Source organism: Hippocampus comes, unplaced genomic scaffold, assembly GCF_001891065.2.
Source record: "Hippocampus comes isolate QL1 unplaced genomic scaffold, H_comes_QL1_v1.1 scaffold13, whole genome shotgun sequence".
NCBI classification, from domain to species: domain Eukaryota; kingdom Metazoa; phylum Chordata; class Actinopteri; order Syngnathiformes; family Syngnathidae; genus Hippocampus; species Hippocampus comes.
Window position 1 is genome coordinate 1028293 of NW_017805532.1, and position 18782 is coordinate 1047074.

At 41.2% G+C, this 18782-nt stretch overlaps 2 protein-coding genes across 5 annotated transcripts in view; one reads left to right on the forward strand and one right to left on the reverse strand.

Annotated features, from left to right (window-relative positions):
- The first annotated feature begins 1797 nt into the window (after nucleotides 1–1797).
- On the forward strand, nucleotides 1798–7847 carry LOC109520654 (guanine nucleotide-binding protein subunit alpha-14-like). 2 transcript variants are annotated; one of them, XM_019878018.1, is made up of 7 exons: nucleotides 1798–1956; nucleotides 4941–5125; nucleotides 5186–5340; nucleotides 5972–6100; nucleotides 6169–6298; nucleotides 6441–6594; nucleotides 7138–7847. In XM_019878018.1, exons 1-7 carry the CDS (start codon nucleotides 1836–1838, stop codon nucleotides 7326–7328), a joined length of 1065 nt encoding a protein of 354 aa, XP_019733577.1. In that variant the 5' UTR covers nucleotides 1798–1835; the 3' UTR covers nucleotides 7329–7847. The 2 variants fall into 2 exon arrangements, with proteins under 2 accessions (XP_019733577.1, XP_019733576.1); XM_019878017.1 differs by having other exon boundaries at nucleotides 4941–5340.
- A 358-nt stretch (nucleotides 7848–8205) lies between these two features.
- vps13a (vacuolar protein sorting 13 homolog A) overlaps nucleotides 8206–18782 on the reverse strand; it is a 30283-nt gene continuing 19706 nt past the window's right edge. Inside the window, exons 49-76 of one of the 3 annotated variants that reach the window (XM_019878061.1) lie at nucleotides 18585–18721; nucleotides 17988–18282; nucleotides 17814–17918; nucleotides 17350–17496; nucleotides 16978–17109; nucleotides 16749–16882; nucleotides 16310–16378; nucleotides 15823–15955; nucleotides 15578–15635; nucleotides 15329–15500; nucleotides 15113–15266; nucleotides 14736–14882; nucleotides 14572–14653; nucleotides 14432–14501; nucleotides 14045–14159; nucleotides 13850–13963; nucleotides 13057–13202; nucleotides 12897–12978; nucleotides 12454–12567; nucleotides 12206–12281; nucleotides 11836–11999; nucleotides 11718–11763; nucleotides 11353–11476; nucleotides 11058–11172; nucleotides 9696–9781; nucleotides 9473–9596; nucleotides 8883–8957; nucleotides 8206–8811 (exon numbers count right to left, since the gene is read on the reverse strand). In XM_019878061.1, the coding sequence (XP_019733620.1) occupies nucleotides 8761–8811; nucleotides 8883–8957; nucleotides 9473–9596; nucleotides 9696–9781; nucleotides 11058–11172; nucleotides 11353–11476; nucleotides 11718–11763; nucleotides 11836–11999; nucleotides 12206–12281; nucleotides 12454–12567; nucleotides 12897–12978; nucleotides 13057–13202; nucleotides 13850–13963; nucleotides 14045–14159; nucleotides 14432–14501; nucleotides 14572–14653; nucleotides 14736–14882; nucleotides 15113–15266; nucleotides 15329–15500; nucleotides 15578–15635; nucleotides 15823–15955; nucleotides 16310–16378; nucleotides 16749–16882; nucleotides 16978–17109; nucleotides 17350–17496; nucleotides 17814–17918; nucleotides 17988–18282; nucleotides 18585–18721 (3267 nt within the window). In that variant the 3' untranslated portion in view covers nucleotides 8206–8760. Of the gene's footprint in view, nucleotides 8812–8882; nucleotides 8958–9472; nucleotides 9597–9695; nucleotides 9782–9909; nucleotides 10438–11057; nucleotides 11173–11352; nucleotides 11477–11717; nucleotides 11764–11835; nucleotides 12000–12205; nucleotides 12282–12453; nucleotides 12568–12896; nucleotides 12979–13056; nucleotides 13203–13849; nucleotides 13964–14044; nucleotides 14160–14431; nucleotides 14502–14571; nucleotides 14654–14735; nucleotides 14883–15112; nucleotides 15267–15328; nucleotides 15501–15577; nucleotides 15636–15822; nucleotides 15956–16309; nucleotides 16379–16748; nucleotides 16883–16977; nucleotides 17110–17349; nucleotides 17497–17813; nucleotides 17919–17987; nucleotides 18283–18584; nucleotides 18722–18782 lie in introns of those variants that run through there. The other 2 variants (XM_019878062.1, XM_019878064.1) reach the window with 2 other exon arrangements.

Sequence of the window (18782 nt, forward strand, 5' to 3'; positions counted from 1 at the left end):
AATCTGCACCAAATTAACATCAGTTCTAAATCCACTGGGGAAGAAATCAGTCAATTATTAAAAAATTATAATTATTTTTTGAAAAAACAGGGATATACTGCAAGAAGGATTTTGCACAAAAAAAAAAACACTGGTTTGCTCCCCACCCACACAGAAATTATAAGATTGAAGGATTATTTTATAAAGAATTCCCAAACAGGCGAATCCGTGGGGAACCGTGAGTATGTTGGGGGGTCACAGGCATATTTTCTTTATCCTCTGTGAAGCATTAATGTTAGTGCTGTATTAGCGAGAGAGCGGTTGAGACAGCTTCAGTTTGACTGTCAAGTTTCTACTGCCCCCTGGTGAGCACACCAGGAAAAACCAGGATAGAAATTAAATTGATGCAGTCGGAAAAAAAACAGCCTAATTATTTTTTATCCTATATAATGAAGTCTTTACTCGGGTTTTTAATGTACAATATTATCCCCTCATTAAAATAATTTTTTTTAGAAGGCTGGAACTGATTGACGGATCAAAACACCGTCACAAATTTCGTTCTGCAGTTGAAACCCATCAACGACCTGCCTTGGCTCAATACCGTCTGACTTTCAAAACTATTGTGAAATTTGCTCGAACTGAGTTGCCGTCACAAATTTCGTTCAGCAGTTGAAACCCATCAATGACCTGCCTTGGCTCAATACCGTCTGACTTTTTCAAAACTATTGTGAAATTTGCTCGAACTGAGTTATAGTCATTAATGAAGTGCTCACTTCATTCAGGCAAGTTTCCTAAACTCCTCAAAGTAGCTGCTGTCAAGGTTCAGGTCCAACTTAGAGCAAAGAAGTTATTTTGTGACTATTAGAATCTTTCAATCTGATCGCATGGTATGGTCATGACATGTGGGGACCCTCAAGGGTCAGGCCTTGGACCCCTTTTGTTCAGTCTGTAGATGTTAGCTTTGGGTCAAATGCTTCAGAATGCTAATATTGGCTATCATGGTTTTGCAGATGATACAGCTATATTTATCTGTGTCCTCAAATGACAGCAGTTTAATTAACCAGCAAGCAGACGAGGAGAATTTTAATCTACCATATGCTTTTATCTCCAGCAGACTTGATGATTGTCGCGGTCTTCTAACTGAACTCCCTCAAAAGAGCATCAAACAGCTGTAGCTCATTTACATTGCTGTCGCTCAGGTTCTGACCTGAACAAAAAAGGTCAGAAAGTATTACTCCAGTTGTAAAGGCCTTGCACTGGCTCCCAATCAGCTGTAGAATACATCCAAAAATACTGCAATTGATCTATAAATCACTGAATGGTTTGGGTCTTGAATACATGAAATAATTGCTGAGTGAACATCAACCCAGTTGGGCTATGAGATCCGCAGGGTCAATTACTGGAGCCCAGTGGTCAAAGTAAACATGGTGAAGCTGCATTTCGATGTTACGCTGCATAGAAATGGGATAAGTGAACTGAAGACATTTTCGAAACCTACTCTAATTTCTTTACTTAAGTGATCTCTTAACGTGTCAACCCACCTGCTCGTAATTTTTGAAAGCAACTTTTGTTTTCTCTGCTTTGCTTCTGAATGTCGTTAACTGCAGTGTTTATCGATGCTTGTAGCTGTTTTGTCTTTGCCCGGCGTAAATCGCAGTGAGTTGTCTCGTGTTTGAAATGCGCTCTACGCTGACTGACCTCATGTCATTTCCATTGATTTCAATGGCAAAAGGATAATCTGATATCACGGCACCAGCGTGCAGTCGCCACACCTCATCATGTTTATTCAGGGCCTTCTTCCCGTGAGTGAGGAAGAGGAGCGCGAGGCAACACTGGCGTGCGTTTGAGACTCAGACATGGGAGGATGCTGCATGTCGTCCGAGGCCCGGGTGAGGCAGCAGATCAACGACGAAATCGAGAAGCAGCTGAAGAGAGACAAGAAGAACTGCCGCCGGGAGCTCAAGCTGCTCCTCTTAGGTAAGAGCGACTCATTTTGATGAGGAAATTGAATTGGGTGTCTGGTGTGTGTGCTGCCTACTGTGACCCATGGTGGGTGAACACATGACAGGTTGAAATCAAGATTTCTGCATTTAGAAATACATTCAAGGTAACTTTGGATGGACACGGTGAGTTGATTGATGTAGTTGGAGGTGGTGTGGACGCTGTTTCTAATGATTTGACCTAGTCGTGCCATGAAACGATGTCACCAGAATCTTCTACCGCTTTTTAATTTAATGCAATCTTGATTTCATTCATTTCCTACTCCTTTTCTAGTTTTTAAATTAAATTGCGCTGCTTAGTTTTAATACGTTTTTCTTTTTAATCTAATTTTATCGGCAAAGAGATTTTATGCTGCTCAATTAGAAAATATCATTTCATTTTCATTAATTGGTTGTGCAGCCATCGCTTGACTTTTGTTTTCCAGATTTGTTTTGTTCTGCTTATTGCTTTATTGTGTTTGATTGTATTTTTTTTATTATTATTATTACTGGATTAAATTGTATTTTTTTATTTCATTCATTGAATTTAATCTCATTTTGCTATTGAATTAATTTTCGATGGTTATCTAGTTTTTAATTGTCAGTTATTTGAATGATTTTCTTTTTATTATTAATTGTATTTTATTTGCTTAATTGTCTACTGCTTATCCATTTTTTAAAATCAAATGTAATTTGTTTTTAACAACCTATCCAGAATTTTTAAATCAAACTGAGATTTATTTCATTTTAACACATTTCATGCGTTTAAATTTAAGCTTATTTTATCAATGAAGGCATTTTCTGGCTCCTATTCATTAAAAAAAAATAATTCTAAGCCTTTGATGTCACACTTATCCTATTTATTTATTTAAAGCCAGTCAGTTTTGACACACTTCTGTCTCTCATTGGATTGTGCAGGTGTACCTAATAAAGTGACCAGTGCATGCCCCTTCAATAACAAATAAAACAAAAAATCTGTTACTGACTGAAAAAAAAAATCAGGCTATAATCTTATTGAAGGAATACATCAGATTTTCCTACCACGTTCCTTGCTTTGCAACTTTGCAAGGATTGCTTTGGTAACCTTTCAAGCGAGTCGAGGCCTGGGTGTGGCGCTGGTATGATGGAAGACCACATAGCTGCTGCGGCTGCCCCGTATTCAAACTCCATGCAAATCAAACCTTAAACAACACTCGCGGGACGACATGTTACTAAAAACTGTGCGCTTGTTGACATCTGCAAGCTACTTGTACTAAAAAGTGAAGAGCTACATGTTGAATTGTAAAATATTGTAATGACCCTATCGGTACCGGTAACATGCCCATGTCAACTTGTGCAGTTATGCTAGTAATGTGAAGAAATTTAACGCAGTGGAGTAGTGGAAAAAAAGACATGACGAGTAAGACATTGCCGTTTTGCTCATGCATGCAGTTGCTTGTGGAAGAGATGTCAGTATCCTTCATCTCCAGGTTAAGGTGCATCATGTGCTACTAAACTCTTTGTCCTGACTAGTAGGACTAGTAAGACAAGTCTGGGATACGAGTAGGACAAATGCATGTTATTATTGACGCCAAACTGTGCTCGTTTGCTTCCTTTTTGTGAAGAAGACTGAAAAAGAACGTGTTTGCGCCAGGCAACTTGACTTGTAAACAAAGATGCATTCAAAACGATCACGTGACATGTTTGCTCGAGTGGCAACTTTTCTGAAACTGTTGCATTGCAAAACTCGCTGCACGGGGGTGGGGATTATCATAGCAACCATACACATGCAAACAAAAACACATTTTTCGCTGTCTAATGAAAAGCATGGAAAGCCGGAAAGTGTAACAAAATAGAACTTGTTATCCCCCCTCCTCCGACCACTCCAAAAATGTATACATAATGGAGGGACAACACAGCAGAAATTCAAGCAAATAAAAAAGATCACATCCTGTCATGGCAGTTTGCCTCAGGTCCGTTTGGCAGTCAAATATAATACAAGCAAATAATGCAGCTTTCGGTTTGTGTGTGTGTGTGTGTGTGTGTGTGTGTGTGTGTGTGTGTGTGTGTGTGTGTGTGTGTGTGTGTGTGTGTGTGAGTTGCGCGCAACTCGCACGTGTTAGGGGTTGTATAGACTGGCCAACTTTACAACTCCACGACTGGTATCCAATCACGTGTCTGTGCCATGCTTGTGGAGGCGGTTGCAAGAGTGCTGACTGAAAGTCACTCCAAGTGATTTAACATACCAAATCCGACCGAGTCATGATCATGAAAACTTGACTCTAATGAACATGACTTAATGATTCACCAAAAGACCCCAAAATATGACCAAAAACAATGACTCCCCTCCTAGCCCCCCTGCAAAAAAAATTCTGATCACGAATCTGGCAAAAAATTCCTGACCCAAAACATCTTGACAATGACGCCGACTAAAACATGACGACAACCCTGACTGAAACCTATGAATAAAAACATGACATTGACCCCAAAAATCATCACCAATAAGTCATGAACAAGAGCAAAAACATGACCCCCGACCAAAATCATCACCCAAAACTCAGACCAAAATTTGTGACCAAAATCACAAGCACAGCCCTGAGCAAAAACATGAATATGACAAAAAAAGTCACAGCAATTATAATAAATCATAACCACATCCATGACTGAAACACACGATCATGACCACAGCCCTAACCAAAAACCATTACCAAAACTCAAGACCAAAAAAATAACCACCTCAAGCCTGAGCAAACACATGATCATGACCAACAACTACAACCAAAGATTCTTAAAAACAAAATAAAATCATGGTATCAATCATGAACAATGACCAAAACCATGACCTCATCCATGACCGAAACACATGATCCTTACCACAACGTAGAATTGAAAAACCATGGCCAAAAATTCAAGACCAAAATTCCTCATTTCCGAAAAATAAAAACATGACCATGACAACAAAAATCACAAAAAATACGTGACCGGCCCAAAACTGTGTACCAGGCACGGGCGAGAGCGGTAAGAGCACCTTCATCAAACAGATGAGGATCATCCACGGAGGAGGATACAGCGAGGAGGACAAGCGAAACTACGCCAAGCTGGTTTACCAGAACATCTACACGTCCATGCAGACCATCATCCGAGCCATGGAGACCCTGCACATCCCCTTCCATGACATACACCATCAGGTAAAAAAGGAAGGCTCTCTGCCGCAAACACGTCATTTGGACGTCTGTGCTGTGTGGCAGATGAGTGCCAACACGCTGCTGGAGGTGGAGGTGGCCAAGGTGGACGACCTTGATCAAGAGCACGCGGCAGCCATCGGGAGATTGTGGAATGATGGCGGGTTGCAGGAATGCTTCGATCGCCGCCGGGAATACCAGCTGTCCGACTCCACCAAGTAGTGAGGCTCAAAGTCCGAACAAAAACGTCACCAAAGATCATCAGATAAACACAACAAAATCATCCTGAAAAAAACTCGGAACCAAAAACCATGACCAAAAAGGATGATCAAAAATTCTTTTGAAAAATATGACAAAATAATTCTGACCAAAAAAATCCTGACTGACCTCATGACTGAAAACTTGACCAAAATATTTCTTTTAAAAATGACAAAATAACACTTACCAAAAATTTTGACCAAAAACATGATCAAGTGTCATGAATAAAAATTTTGATCAAAAATCTGATTAGAATCCTGAGCAAATCTGGCCCAAAATATGCTACCCGAATCCTGATCAAAATGTGACAAAATAGCTCACCAAAAATTCCAACTAAAGCATAACCACAAAAAGAAAAATTCAGGCACTAAGGCCCTAGCATACTCATGATCAAAACCATTATGAAAACCGACGGTTTTGTATTTATTATATTGTAAGTACAAAAAAACGTGCACAAAAAAATGTTTAAAAAAATTATGATCAAAATGTGACAAAACCCAAAAACCCATGACAAAAATCCCGATCAAACCTGTGACCAGAAAAACCACAAGTGAAAAACACTTAACAGTAAAATTGTCCTGGTTGACCCTCCAGCTATCTCACCGAACTAGATCGCATCTCGCAGCCCTGCTACGTACCCAACCTCCAGGATATCCTGCGAGTCCGGGTTCCTACGACAGGCATTATCGAGTACCCCTTCGACATGGAGAGCGTCATCTTCAGGTATGGCCCAGCTCATCCACCGACAAGCATCCATTCAAATAAAAACTTACCTTTGCGGCCGGCGCTAGGATGGTGGACGTGGGCGGTCAACGTTCTGAGCGGAGGAAGTGGATCCACTGCTTCGAGGGCGTCACATCCATCATGTTCCTGGTGGCGCTCAGCGAGTACGACCAAGTTTTGGCGGAGTCCGACAATGAAGTGAGGGCACTGCAACAGCCGTGATGCCCACTGACGATGGCAATCCTTGACTAAAGCCACCAACAAAAAACATCACCAAAACCTGATTAAGAATGTAACTAAAAATCCAAACGAGAGCAATGATGATGTGTCGTTTTGTCAGAACCGCATGGAGGAGAGCAAGGCTCTGTTCAAGACCATCATCACATACTCATGGTTCCAGAGCTCCTCCGTCATCCTGTTCCTCAACAAGACGGACATCCTCCAGGAGAAGATCCTGCACTCCCACCTGGCCGACTACTTCCCACAATTCTCTGGTTGGTTCCACGATTGGATGACATATTTTGATTCAAAAGAGAAATTAGAACCCGTAGCTAGAAATTTCAAGAGATTTCTGCTTTTATACAAACAGCAAGCAAAATTTGAAAAAGGCAATATAAAAACAAAAATTTCAGTATGCAAACAGCCTATTGTATGAATATGCTTTGCCGAAAAAAATTTAAAAAAAGTAAAGCATGTAATTTTTTTGTATTATCACTGAAAAAAAAGTTTTCAGATGAACGTTGACATTTTTACATTTTGTTTTTAGGCAAAAATTGTGTTTTGGTGAAAGAGAAAAACAAAAGCTGATGTGTTGTTTTATTATTATTATTATTTTTTAACACCGCTTGAAATGTAAAAAGTAAAGATTATGCCGATGCATGCTCTTCACTGGACAATGACAGCATGAAATGGAAAAAAAAAAAATTAGTCTGCTTCCAGTGATCCAGATTTTTACATGTGACACAAATTTAGTCCATGTGATGGTTAAAAAAAGAGGGAACAATAAGACTTAAATCATCCTAATATTCTGCGTTCAGGGCCTCGTCACGACGCGTCGGCAGCTCAAGAGTTTATCCTCAAGATGTACCAGGAACAAAACCCGGATAAGGACAAGAAGGTCTACCCGCACTTCACCTGCGCCACTGACACGGAGAACATCCGCTTCGTGTTCGCCGCCGTCAAGGACACCATCCTCAGACAGAACCTTCAGGTCTTCAACCTGCTTTAACCGCCACAACCATATTCTTTTTTTTAAAAAAAATTTCATTGTCAAAAGTCGGTGCCTTTCTATTTATTCAGTTTCAGTGTAATAACCCAAGTTGTGCCTTAGCAAAAACTCTTCGGCATTTTTGGAAAGAAAATTTGTGTTCGTATTTTTGCTAAAAGTGAGGTTGGTGCAGTGCGGAAAGAGATGCAGAAAGCAAGCACACCAATTATTTATTTATTAAACAGAAAGAAGTCACTGCAGTGAACACCTGAAAACGTACATCAGCACCAAAATATACTCGAGCAAAAATAAAAAAAAAGAATGTTGATGACCATTAGATTCCCTTCTTTTAAATAGATTTTTCTTTTCGCTTTATAAACATGTTTGGCCTTGCATATCATTACTGTCCAACGAGAAGCATGTACATTATCTCCAGAGTTTGTTTGGATTACTTTGTACCTTGAATTTTTTCATAAGGGGGGAGTCAAATTAAGTGATGAATATCCAATATTGTGAGATTGTTAAGTTTTTATCTGAAAAAAAATGAAATGTTTCAGAAGGAAACAAAATAACCTCAGGAAAAAAAATGCATCTCCAAATTGTGTGAACTCAAAAAATAAATAAATAAAAATTCGTGTCTCTTAAACACAACAAAAAAAGTTTTGTTAATAAAAAGAAAAAAAAAATAATTATAGTGTCCAATTTTTGTTGTAAAATAAACTCAAAATGGTTGCATCTCAAAACTAATGCTAGTATCTCTCAGTTTAATTTGTCAGTTTTGAAAAAGAAAATCCCAAATTGTGATTTATCTTGGTTGTTTCCAATATATATATATATATATATATATATATATGTGATATAATATATATATATATATATATATATTTTTTTTTTTTTCGTAGTGTTGGAGCTTAAACAATAACGAAAAAAGGAAACGTTTATGCTTGTAATTGGATGGTGACAATGTGATACAAAAACAGAAAAAACAGTCTGCTTCCATCACACCCATTTGTGAACGGATGCATCCATATATTTATGTATATACATAGCCTACAAGATTAATATACAGCAGTTTAGTATAAAAATGGCATGCGTCTTAACTCGCACACTCCAGAGTTTTAGCTTGCGGAAATGGATACCAAAAAAATACTGTAGGAGTCGCCGAGTAGAAAGTGAGTCATTACGCGAGCGTGTGACACTAAAAGTCGGGAAGGGGGGGGCAAAAATAAACATGAAATGTGATGATTCCCTTTGTTCAGTAAACTTGAGATTTGATTTGACAGACTTGTTATAAAAATCGCACACACGAACACGCGAGGTGGGGTGAACAAACAAAAGGCACTGATGGGCATGAGCTCCATTGTGTGTTTGGCATTTCTTCAACATCCTATCGCTGCATCCAACTGGATATTGAATAAATGCTCAGACAGCTTCTGTGTTGTGGCGTTTGCATTCAGTATTTGGGTAAACTCTCCCTGGCATCCTCCAGTTTAGCGAGAACCCACTGAAAAACAAGCCAGGATGTTGGAATCCGTTCGAGCACGGAGAGGAACTAACGTAAGGATGGTGACTCACCGTGGCGATCTCGGGCGACCTGAAGTTAATGATCTTGCCGAACTCTTTGGCGTGAAACACCGACTTGACTCGCTCCTGCGCACGGAAGAAAAGATTTATAGAAAAGCAAATTGGATAGATTTCTTTTAGAAATCCAGTCGCAACACAAATGATGAATGAAGTGAGGTTTGTCTCTCCTCTCCCCCAAGACAATCAAAATAAAAGCATGCATGTGCTGTGTGCTTTCATCTTTTCAGATTTTGAAAACACACTCACAAAATGAGAGACACATGCTTCATTTTGAGTTTTTTTTAAATCTTAAACACGGATGTACTGTACATAGACGTCTGTAAACACTGAAATGTGTTGCTGCAACACACTTGCTGTAAATAAATAAATAAAAATAAAAATCAGTTGCTTAAATGTTGTATACTGTAATGTCCAGCAAAGCGGGAGAACAATTTTGCAATATTTTTCTGCCAATAAATTGCATATTAATCACGGGAAATTACCAAGTGTTTTCCGTGATGTATTAGCATTAGCATTAAGCTATGTGCTTGTTTCATACAAGATTTAAAAAATAAATAAATAAATAAAAGGCAAGCACTCACCTTGGCCTCGATGCGAAGTCGTCGGTTCTCAATGATGGTGGGCTCCTTGGTGAACTCGTCAAATAAGTATTGCCACTCGCAGATCAGTTGACCAAATGTGCCCGTGGTCACAAAGAAAATGCCCCTTGGATTGCAAAAAAAAATAAAAAATAAAAATAAATCATCATCACCAAAGGAGGCGATCAATGATGTCATTAATCAACAAGCGGGAGCGAACACTTACTTCTTGGTGATCATGAGGAAGTCCGAGTCATTGACTTTAGCGTGAGCAAAGTATCGGTATTTAGCAAAACGGCCGTTCTCGATTTTCTGCAGAGACACACAACACGCACACGGGACAGGAAGTGACAATTAACATTTCTGAAATGACTTGACGTGGAGTGTTGACATTGCGGGTGTGTCGGTAGGGTTGAAAAACAAAGACAACAAATGGCAGGTGGAGTTTGAAAATGTCCAAAACTTTATTGGGGAAATGTTGGGGATCTGAGACAAGATGGAGGACAGAAAACAATAATGGGGAGAAAAAAAAATAACAATGGCAAAAACACCAAGACGAAGATTGTGAAAAGATGACCATTGGTGAAAAAGGGAATGAGAACCCCCCCCCCCCAAAAAAACCACACGTCTAACAAAAATGTAACTGATTACAAATACAAAAAAAAAAGTACCTGCATCTGTCAAGAATTCAGGCAGAATTAAAAAAATAATAATAATCACACAGTGCTGAACTCATATATTAGACCACTTGGTTTAGAGAAGCCTCACGAAGTGCTTTAATGCAAATGCTTTCAGTGAGCACTCAACGTCTTACTACCTTCCAAGAAAGAGAAATAAATCATTTGCTTATTTCTGTATTTATTTATTTTGAGCTCGGAGCGCTAGCTGTCTTCCTCATCCTCATAATCCTCCTCCTGATCCTCATCCTCATCCTCACTGTCAGTGAAGTCACTGAGGCTCAAGCTACTCTGTGGACATGACAAGAGAGAAGGTCACAACATCAGACACACGACTACACAAACCCACCAGGCTGTCGATGGCCCTTCCGAGTCACTCGCTAACCATCGATCCAACTTCTCAAAACTCAGCGTCACAAGAACAACAATCATCATAATTAAAGCACCGCTGTGCATCATTCTGACCTCAAAGTCCAAAGTGAAAAAATGTGGCCCATTCCTTGCAGAGATTCTGTCTTGTGATTTCACTTTCAATGCCTTCTAAATACGTTGCGTGAACGTGCACGCATTCATATTCCATCACGTCATAACAAACGGCTCGGGAACTTTGGCTGCTTTCTCAAATTCATGGAAGGCAACCCCGCAAGGGCACCGCCTGACTTGTAGTACCGCTGTCCGCCTCTGGAGGTTACAGTGAGTCACTGGCTGGCCTGATTCACACGATACGCAAAAAGAGCAAGCATCTGATGCAAAATATTTGTGACCTGAGCGTTTTTGGGAGTCTTTTGACAGGTCACTGCCCAAATGTCAACTTCCACTGTAAGTGGAAGTTATTTGGACTGTAGCACAATTCAAAATGCATTATTCTAGGGGACTATGACTCGATGAGGTCACTCCGTTGGAGGTCCTACCTGAAGCATCTGACTTCCGATGCCCTCTCTTTGCCTGTATGGCCGTATGACGCCATCTTCGTGGATGAAGCGAGGGGGGCGCAGGGATTCGATGTCTTGCGACGTCTCTGCCGCCCTAAAACAGATGCAAAAATCCCACATGGAAATCCACACCTTGGACGAAACGCGTGACTCGATTTGTGGCCTACGGCAGCTCCTTGCGTGTGCTTTCATTTAGTATTTGATTGTTTGTCCAATGAACCGCTAAAATGTCTTCAAAAATATATAGAAATAAATGGTGAAAAAGAGAAGCAACCTCTTGATGCCTTGAAAGGTGCTACTGGCCATGTCGATGATGCCTCCGGTGGGCCTGGCAACGGCACCCACCAGACCTTTCCCGACTCCTTTGAAGAAGCCTGCTGCTCCTTCCTTTTGTGCTCCTGCGTGATGACATCACCACACAATTAAAACATTTAAATAAAGTGAACACCCATTAACAATGGGAATACATTCCGCACGTTTATTTTTTTTTAATCTGGTCTCATGGCATCCCAGATTTTCACCTATTGTGGTTGGGTTTGGAACGTATCACGGTAAACTGTAACACGCCATGTATAAAAAACAAAAAAACAACACAATTGTTAAATGGGGGGATAGGGTGGTCAATATAGTGTCGCCTACCTTTAATGGGTTTGGTGACAATGCCTGTGATTCCGCTAACAAATCCCTGCCCAAGAAAACATCCCAAATTAGCCACTGCTTCTCAACAGTAAATGTGTCATAGAGGAGAAATGCGTACCGAGACCAATCCTTTCCCACCCCTGGTGAGACCCTCTCTGAGGCTGCTGGGCTGCTTGTTCATGGCCTCTCGCCTCTTCTGCTGGTACTCCTCATCCATCGTGATGGCAGCAACGCCCTTGGCCATGGCACCAGTGATCCTGGAGGCCGCACCCGCTATGCCCCCTGTGGTGTGTACCAATTTCATCGTTCAAATTGCATACTTCTTGGCATCATTTGTAACACAAAACTGAAAACTGACTTAAGACATGAATACAAGGAAAACTGAGTTGAGCAAGTAGATTGAAAACTGACATAAATACACTGGAACCTGACCTTAAAACGGAAATAAAACCATGGTTAACACAACTACGCTAATCGGATTTGCTTACCTACAGCTCCTCCTACCAGAGCCTTCACTCCAAGCGCCATCCCTTCCACAAACTCCTCTGGGCCCTGGATCGCGCCCTGTGGGACACCAAAATGCAAACACGACCACTTCAGTATAGTTTGGCGCATTCATTTGACCTTTGTGGTTTTCTTTTTCTTTTTTAATTATCCCGATGGTAACAAAGAGAGCTTTGCCACACGAATGAAGCCATTAAATTACTAAAATGTGCACTTGAACTTTTCGCCTTACCTGATAGGGCTCATAGAAGAAGGCCTCGACTCCCTCGGACAACCCTCTGATCAGGCCGAAGGGATTTCCCAGTACATCTAGGCCCAGCACCAGGACATACATTTGCTTGATTGCCTAAAATATAAAGTGGTAGCTTGTCTTACACGTTTAATTCATTCCAGGAGTCACATTTGCATTTAAGAACTGTTGCTTTTTAAACTTTGATTCAGGTAAATCTTTTATTCAACTTTAGTGCAATACATTTTGAATGATTGTTTGAGCACAGTGTTGACGTTAAAAGTGTGCATAATGTTAAGAATGACTTACAAAAACATTAAATATAACTTTTCAGAATAAAACTTGTTTTTGATGAATAGTTAGGCCTTCTGTGGTGCGCCACGTCATTTCTCATGATCCCCTGTGCAAAAATTTTGAGAACCACTGTGCTAGATCACCATGGTTACCTGTTTGGAATAATGCCTGATGACTTCCCACTGGAGCTGCTGGGTGGTACAGAACTGGAACGTCAACTCAAAGAAAGCAAGCCTGACACAAACAAGATTCAATTGTGAGCCCTTTCCCTTTGATGATGTGACTCGTTTGTTCCGTATTAGTGGCACATACTTGAAGACGACGTCCTGCACGTCGGTGAGCGTGGCGCCAATGCTCTTGAGCAGGAGGTTGAGCGACTGGACAGGTATGAGCTCCCTCTCCCTCTTTCCCTTCAGGCCGTCCTCACCGCCCGTACTCAGAGATAAACTCAAATGGAGCTAACAAAACACAAACGCAAAAAAAAAAAAAAATGTTTAAATAGTAAAAAAAAATAATTTTAAACATATACTACTGATAATTTACTGACCTGCAGGGAGTACCAGGCATTACTTAGAGGTAAGATGTTAATTAGAGAGGCCTTTTTTTAACAGGTAACACATTTTTCCTTATATATGACTGTCAGAACACTAAAGTCATTTTTCCCATTAATATATTTACTAACATAGTTTTAAATATTTTTTTTAAATAATTTTGACCGTAAACTATTTCAAAACATTTTTTCTCATGAATTTATATTTTAAAATGATTTCCATATAAATTGAATAAGGAATATAGTTTAAACTATTCTCAGTAATATAGTTTAAATTATTCTCAAAAATTAATTTTGTGTATTTAAAACATATTTTGTCCTTCAAATGAATTCTGGAAAATATTTTCCCATAATTAATTTCATTCTATATATTTAACCATGTTTTGGACCCATAAATGTAATTATTCATCTATTGTTTTCTATTTATTTTCCACAAATGAATGTACTATTTATTTGTAATAATTTTTTGCATAAACGTGCAGCTGGAAAAACACAAAAACAAGACTCGCCCCTTTGGCATCTGTTTTTAGATAACATCGTAAATTGGCATTGTACCTTGATGGGGGAAATGTGGAAGTACTCGTATAGGCTGATGGGCGTGGTATCAGCGGAGGAAACGTGATTCAGCTCAGTCTTAATGTACTCCACGTCTTTCTCAAACAGTTCCACCTAAAGCAAGCAGAAGCGCAGAACGTGAATGGACACGAGCACTCAAGCTGTCGGTCAAACTATACGACGGGAGGACCGCACCTCCTGTTGGACGCTTATGACGCTGGCATCCTCTGGGGTAAACAGGTCGAGGATTGCATAGAGGAAGCCCAGATCCAGCTTCAGATCCATTTCCTGGATCAATACCTTGAAGTACCTGAGGAAAAAATGACGGGGCTATGAAATATTTTAAGAATCGATCATTCTCCTGACCATCCGATTGGTGATTTGAGTAACCTTGTTAAAAAAAACAAAAAACAAAAAAAAAACTAATCTTTGCTCAATGCTGCCATTCTGTAGCATTAAAAAAAAATCTTCAAAGTAAAATTACATATTTACAATTTAAGCCGCGAAAAATGACGAACAATGTGGAGGGAGACTGTAAAGTATAGTGAAACCCAAAAATGGCAATTAAAAGAGCATCCTTACTTGATGCGGGAGATGTCAGAGTGGCCTGCTGCCCTCGTGACGATGCTGAGGTCGGTCAGAGGCTTGGGTTCTGTACAAAATGACGAAATAGGTCAAAACAGACAAAAACAACAAACAAAACATCGGTCAGCTCAACAGACCTGCGTCCATGGTGACAGACTTTGGAAGCTTTACCGGGTAAAAAACATAGGGAAAGATGGCTCCTGGGAGCTGATTCTGGATCTGTGCGACATACGTCCAGAATACAGTGAAGACCCCTTGTTTTTTTGGGAGCAAATTGGCTTCCCAATGACTCGAGTCTAACCTGGATGTGGTGGATTTGGACCCGGTAGGAGCTCTGGCGCGGCGAGACGCTGTACTCCACCTTGACGCCCGGCAGGAAGTGCCTTCTGAGAGGGGCGTCGCACGGCTGCAGCAATCGCATGTCCGTCCCGTTGGGAGACAGGCAAACCTGCCAGAGAACAACAACATGCAATATAAGGAGTGAAACACATTTCAATGATAATTAATGAAAAATAGTAAAGTAAAACTGTTATAAAAATAGAGAGCACCGTGAACTGAATTTCCCTTACAGGTTAATATTAATTATTGAAAAAAAAATAGCAGATATGGTTGTACAGCTCGAGATGTACTTATACTGTAGATGTAGATATCCTGTATAGTTCAGGATATGTGTCTGACCTGGAAGCTGTTGTCCAGGTCGACGATGGCTTTGTCAATGGGTCCGGATTCAATGTACTCTTTGAAGCTTTTCTCTAGCATGTCAGCCACTTCGTTGCTCATAGGTTTCCACCGGTTCTTCTTCTTGGGCTTCATTTCCCACACCACGTCGGAACTGCAACAGGACAGCAATTGGCACCAAAATAAAATGACGCGACATGGGACCGGGTGACGTACCTGGTGATCCCGATGTAGGAGACCTCTTGGCAGCTGCTGTTGTTGACCAGTGAAACGCCCACGTTGTAGAGCGACAGTATGATTTCCTGTTCGGCTAACTGTGCCTTCTCGCTCTCGCACAGCAGCTTGTAGATGCGCAGCTCCTCTGTGAACAGCACCACGCGCTGGAGACCTTGGAGACCACATCCACACAATTAGGATGGGCTTTGGTGATCAGGCGGGCTTGGATGAGTGCAGTTTTGACGTTACCTTCATAAAAGGAGATAACAAAAAGTTTGCCGTCCTTCCCCAGGTCCTCAAGCAGATCCTGTGGATGCAAGATGAGGAGGGCTGCAGGTCAAAACGAGATGTAGCCAATTGTAGTTAAGCAACTGACAGTTGTGCATGAGTCGCCGACAGCGCTCACTGCGCACATGTACCCAATCAAGTGTCTTATTGCTCTACAGTTTTTGTTTTTTTTTTCTCAAAAAGCTTGACGTGTTTTTTACGCACACCTCTTCGCTCTTCAGCTTCCCGCTATATTTGCCACACCTCCAGCAGAGCTCCCGGGAGCCCGTGGGCTTGGCCCAAGTGTAATGCACGGCTTTCCCGGCCTGTACCTCCTCCACTTCTGCTGCCTTCTGGGAGCTGAACACAACAAACAAAAGCCATCAAACACTGGAAAAACAAAACAAAACAAAAAAAACAAAACACTCCCTTGGTTAATTGCAAACGACAGCAAGCACATCATGCAGACACAAAGCGCGACGATATGACAGCACCCAGCCACCAAGAATGTATTACCACGGCAACCCTCCAGTCCAAAGAAGCTGTCTCAAACATTCAATCATGGGGAAGAGGTATTAGCAGAATTGACACAAGAGAACCACTGGAAAATGCATGAGGAGCAATTCCGCTGCAAGATTTTCATGGTTTGACACGGATGATGATTTGACATAAAGGAACGGATTAGATGACATCACACTCGTTCCTCCTTTCTACCTGGCCTCCTCCATTGAGAAAGAGAGATCCAGCAGTTCACTGGGCACCCATGGGGACTCTGTCTGTACGCTGCATGACCCACAACATAAATACATACAGAACGTGTGTAAAATATGTATATATTTGAAAAACATGCACAAAAGGGAACTTCCTCGCAAAACACATCTGAATCCCTTCCACTTTGACTATTGCAAGGCTTCCTGTATACACTCTAATGTCTTGCACTTTTATGATGGAGGTAGTAGCACAGCCTTATGACTTATTCAGCGTTGCACTTCTGAAGCATTGTCACATACTTGAACCATATTCAGTGTTTTTTAACTTTTCAGGCCATATATATTCACCAGGAGATCCGTGTGACCTTTGGGCATTTTGTCACCACATAAAAGGAGATAAGTTTGTCAAGAGAATAATAATGAAAAGAACATTTGTGGCTGACCTCTGAAAGAACTGCAAGGTCTGGTCTTTAGTGTGGTTGATGATAAGGAAGGGCGCTGCGCCATCGTGGTAGTCGGAAAATCGGATGGTGGCCGAGTGGTCCGATACATTGACATCAACAATGATACCGCCCACCTGTGACAAAAAAAAAATTAATAATAATCCTGTGGACTACAGAAAATGTTTCCTTTGATTAACAGTCAACCAGTCACCCATTTTATTGTCCTTACAGTGTTATCCAAGTGCAGCAATAAGCAGTTCTCTGGACGTGTGAAGTTGATGGTGCGAGGCGGAGACAGACAGCTTTCTGTTTTGACTTTCAGAAGCTTGGCATCATTTTCAGGCCAGAACGGAATGGCGGACTAGAAGATAAAGAATATGACCACATTAAAAAAAAAAAAAAAAAAAAAATTGCAGAAATATAAATTATATGTCTATATACCTATGCTCACATAACAGTGATTATTTCTATATTCATGTCATCTGTCTAGGGTGCCACAACACATCTTTATTTGAATTAGTTAAAGGTTTGAAGTATTGGGAACAGTTTTAAATTGTGAAAGATCATACATAAATACGGCCCGAAGAATGCAGGCTCTCACCTGTTCAGGCGGGACTACGGTCCAGTTCTCCTGGCCCTCCTCACATATGAGGACAGTCTGCTTAGTCCTGTTTACTAGCACGTAAAATGGCATGAAGGTGACGATGCGGGTGAGACTGAAGCTGCTGGTGTCGATCTTCACGCCGACCTAGTGGAGGAGGGAGAGGGATGGAGCGGTGGCGTTTTGTTCATTTATCCATTTTCTATGATTGCTTGTCCTCATTATGGTGACACATGAGCTGGCTTTTGAGTGAGAGGGGGCATACACCCTGGACTAGTTGCCAGTCAATCGCAGGTCATGTACAGCGCAAAAACTAGTCACACTCACATTTACACCTATGGACATTTTAGATCAGGGGTGGGCAAAGGATGTATGATTCATGTGCCCCCCGCCCCCATTCTTTAATCCAATAATAATCGAATTAATGAGTATTAAGACAAAAAAAAAAATCACCAGACACTCACCAGATAATCTTTATACTGGCCTTTACATTTCACATCTCCGTAGCTCCCAACGGTATCCAAGGAAAAATCATCAGAGAGTTCGCTTTCAGAGATCATGAGACGCACCTGAGGGAGGCGAGAAACATCCTTTAACCTTTTAAATGCTTACATTTCTCAACAATTTCCAAGCTTTGCCTTGTTGTTCTTCAGGAAGTAGCGAGGTTTGAAGGAGAAAAGCAGCGGCATTTCATAATCCAGCGGGTGCTTGCGGTGGATGTCGTCCGCCTTGTACTGCAGCAGTCTGCCCGTCTTGTTCACCATCCAGTATGGTGAGTGGATAGCCACCACCATCTGGCCCTGGTCGTGCTTGACGTGCACGGCGATGTCCAGCTCAGCCCGCAGCCTCTCCATCCCTTCGCCGTAGTCTTCCTCCTCCGTGCGGAGGGACTCAAACACGATGAAGGCAATTTCCTCCTGCTCACTGCACAGGCTGTTGACAACAGAATGCTTTATTACAAGTGAAACGAGAGCGCCAGATAGCTAGATATACATTTTTAATTACAAAAAAATGTAATTAAACTGAAAAAGATTCCACTGGGAAAAAAAGATAAAAGAAAAAGAAGTATATTTTGAGTTTGATTAAATTGTTTAATTTTTCACCATATGTCCAGCTGAAAGTACGTCGCCACTGTGGCTCAGATAGCCCACATGGGAGCGCATTACACATTTTGGCAAGGAAGGAAAAAAAAAGCAAAAACAACAACTGGAGTATATGTATACGGGAAGTCAGACCTGTACTGAGCAGACCAGTCTTGAGCGAGGTAGTCAATCAGGCGAAGGTCCAGGCTGGATTGGTTGATGACGGCAGTGTGAAGTTGGGCGGAGTGGCCCGGGTTCAATGTGGACTCTGTTTCACACTCGCTGCTGTCCTGTTGAGTAGAAGACCGCAGTTTAGTGTAATGCCTTTTTGGACGTATGCAGACAGCCAGT

Excerpts from the sequence above, each read along its gene's own strand:
- LOC109520654 (XM_019878017.1), top strand. The coding sequence starts at position 1,836 with ATGGGAGGATGCTGCATGTCGTCCGAGGCCCGGGTGAGGCAGCAGATC. Across the intron at positions 1,957-4,940 it reads GCTCAAGCTGCTCCTCTTAG|GCACGGGCGAGAGCGGTAAG; the intron begins GTAAGAGCGACT and ends ACTGTGTACCAG. Across the intron at positions 6,299-6,440 it reads TGGCGGAGTCCGACAATGAA|AACCGCATGGAGGAGAGCAA; the intron begins GTGAGGGCACTG and ends TCGTTTTGTCAG.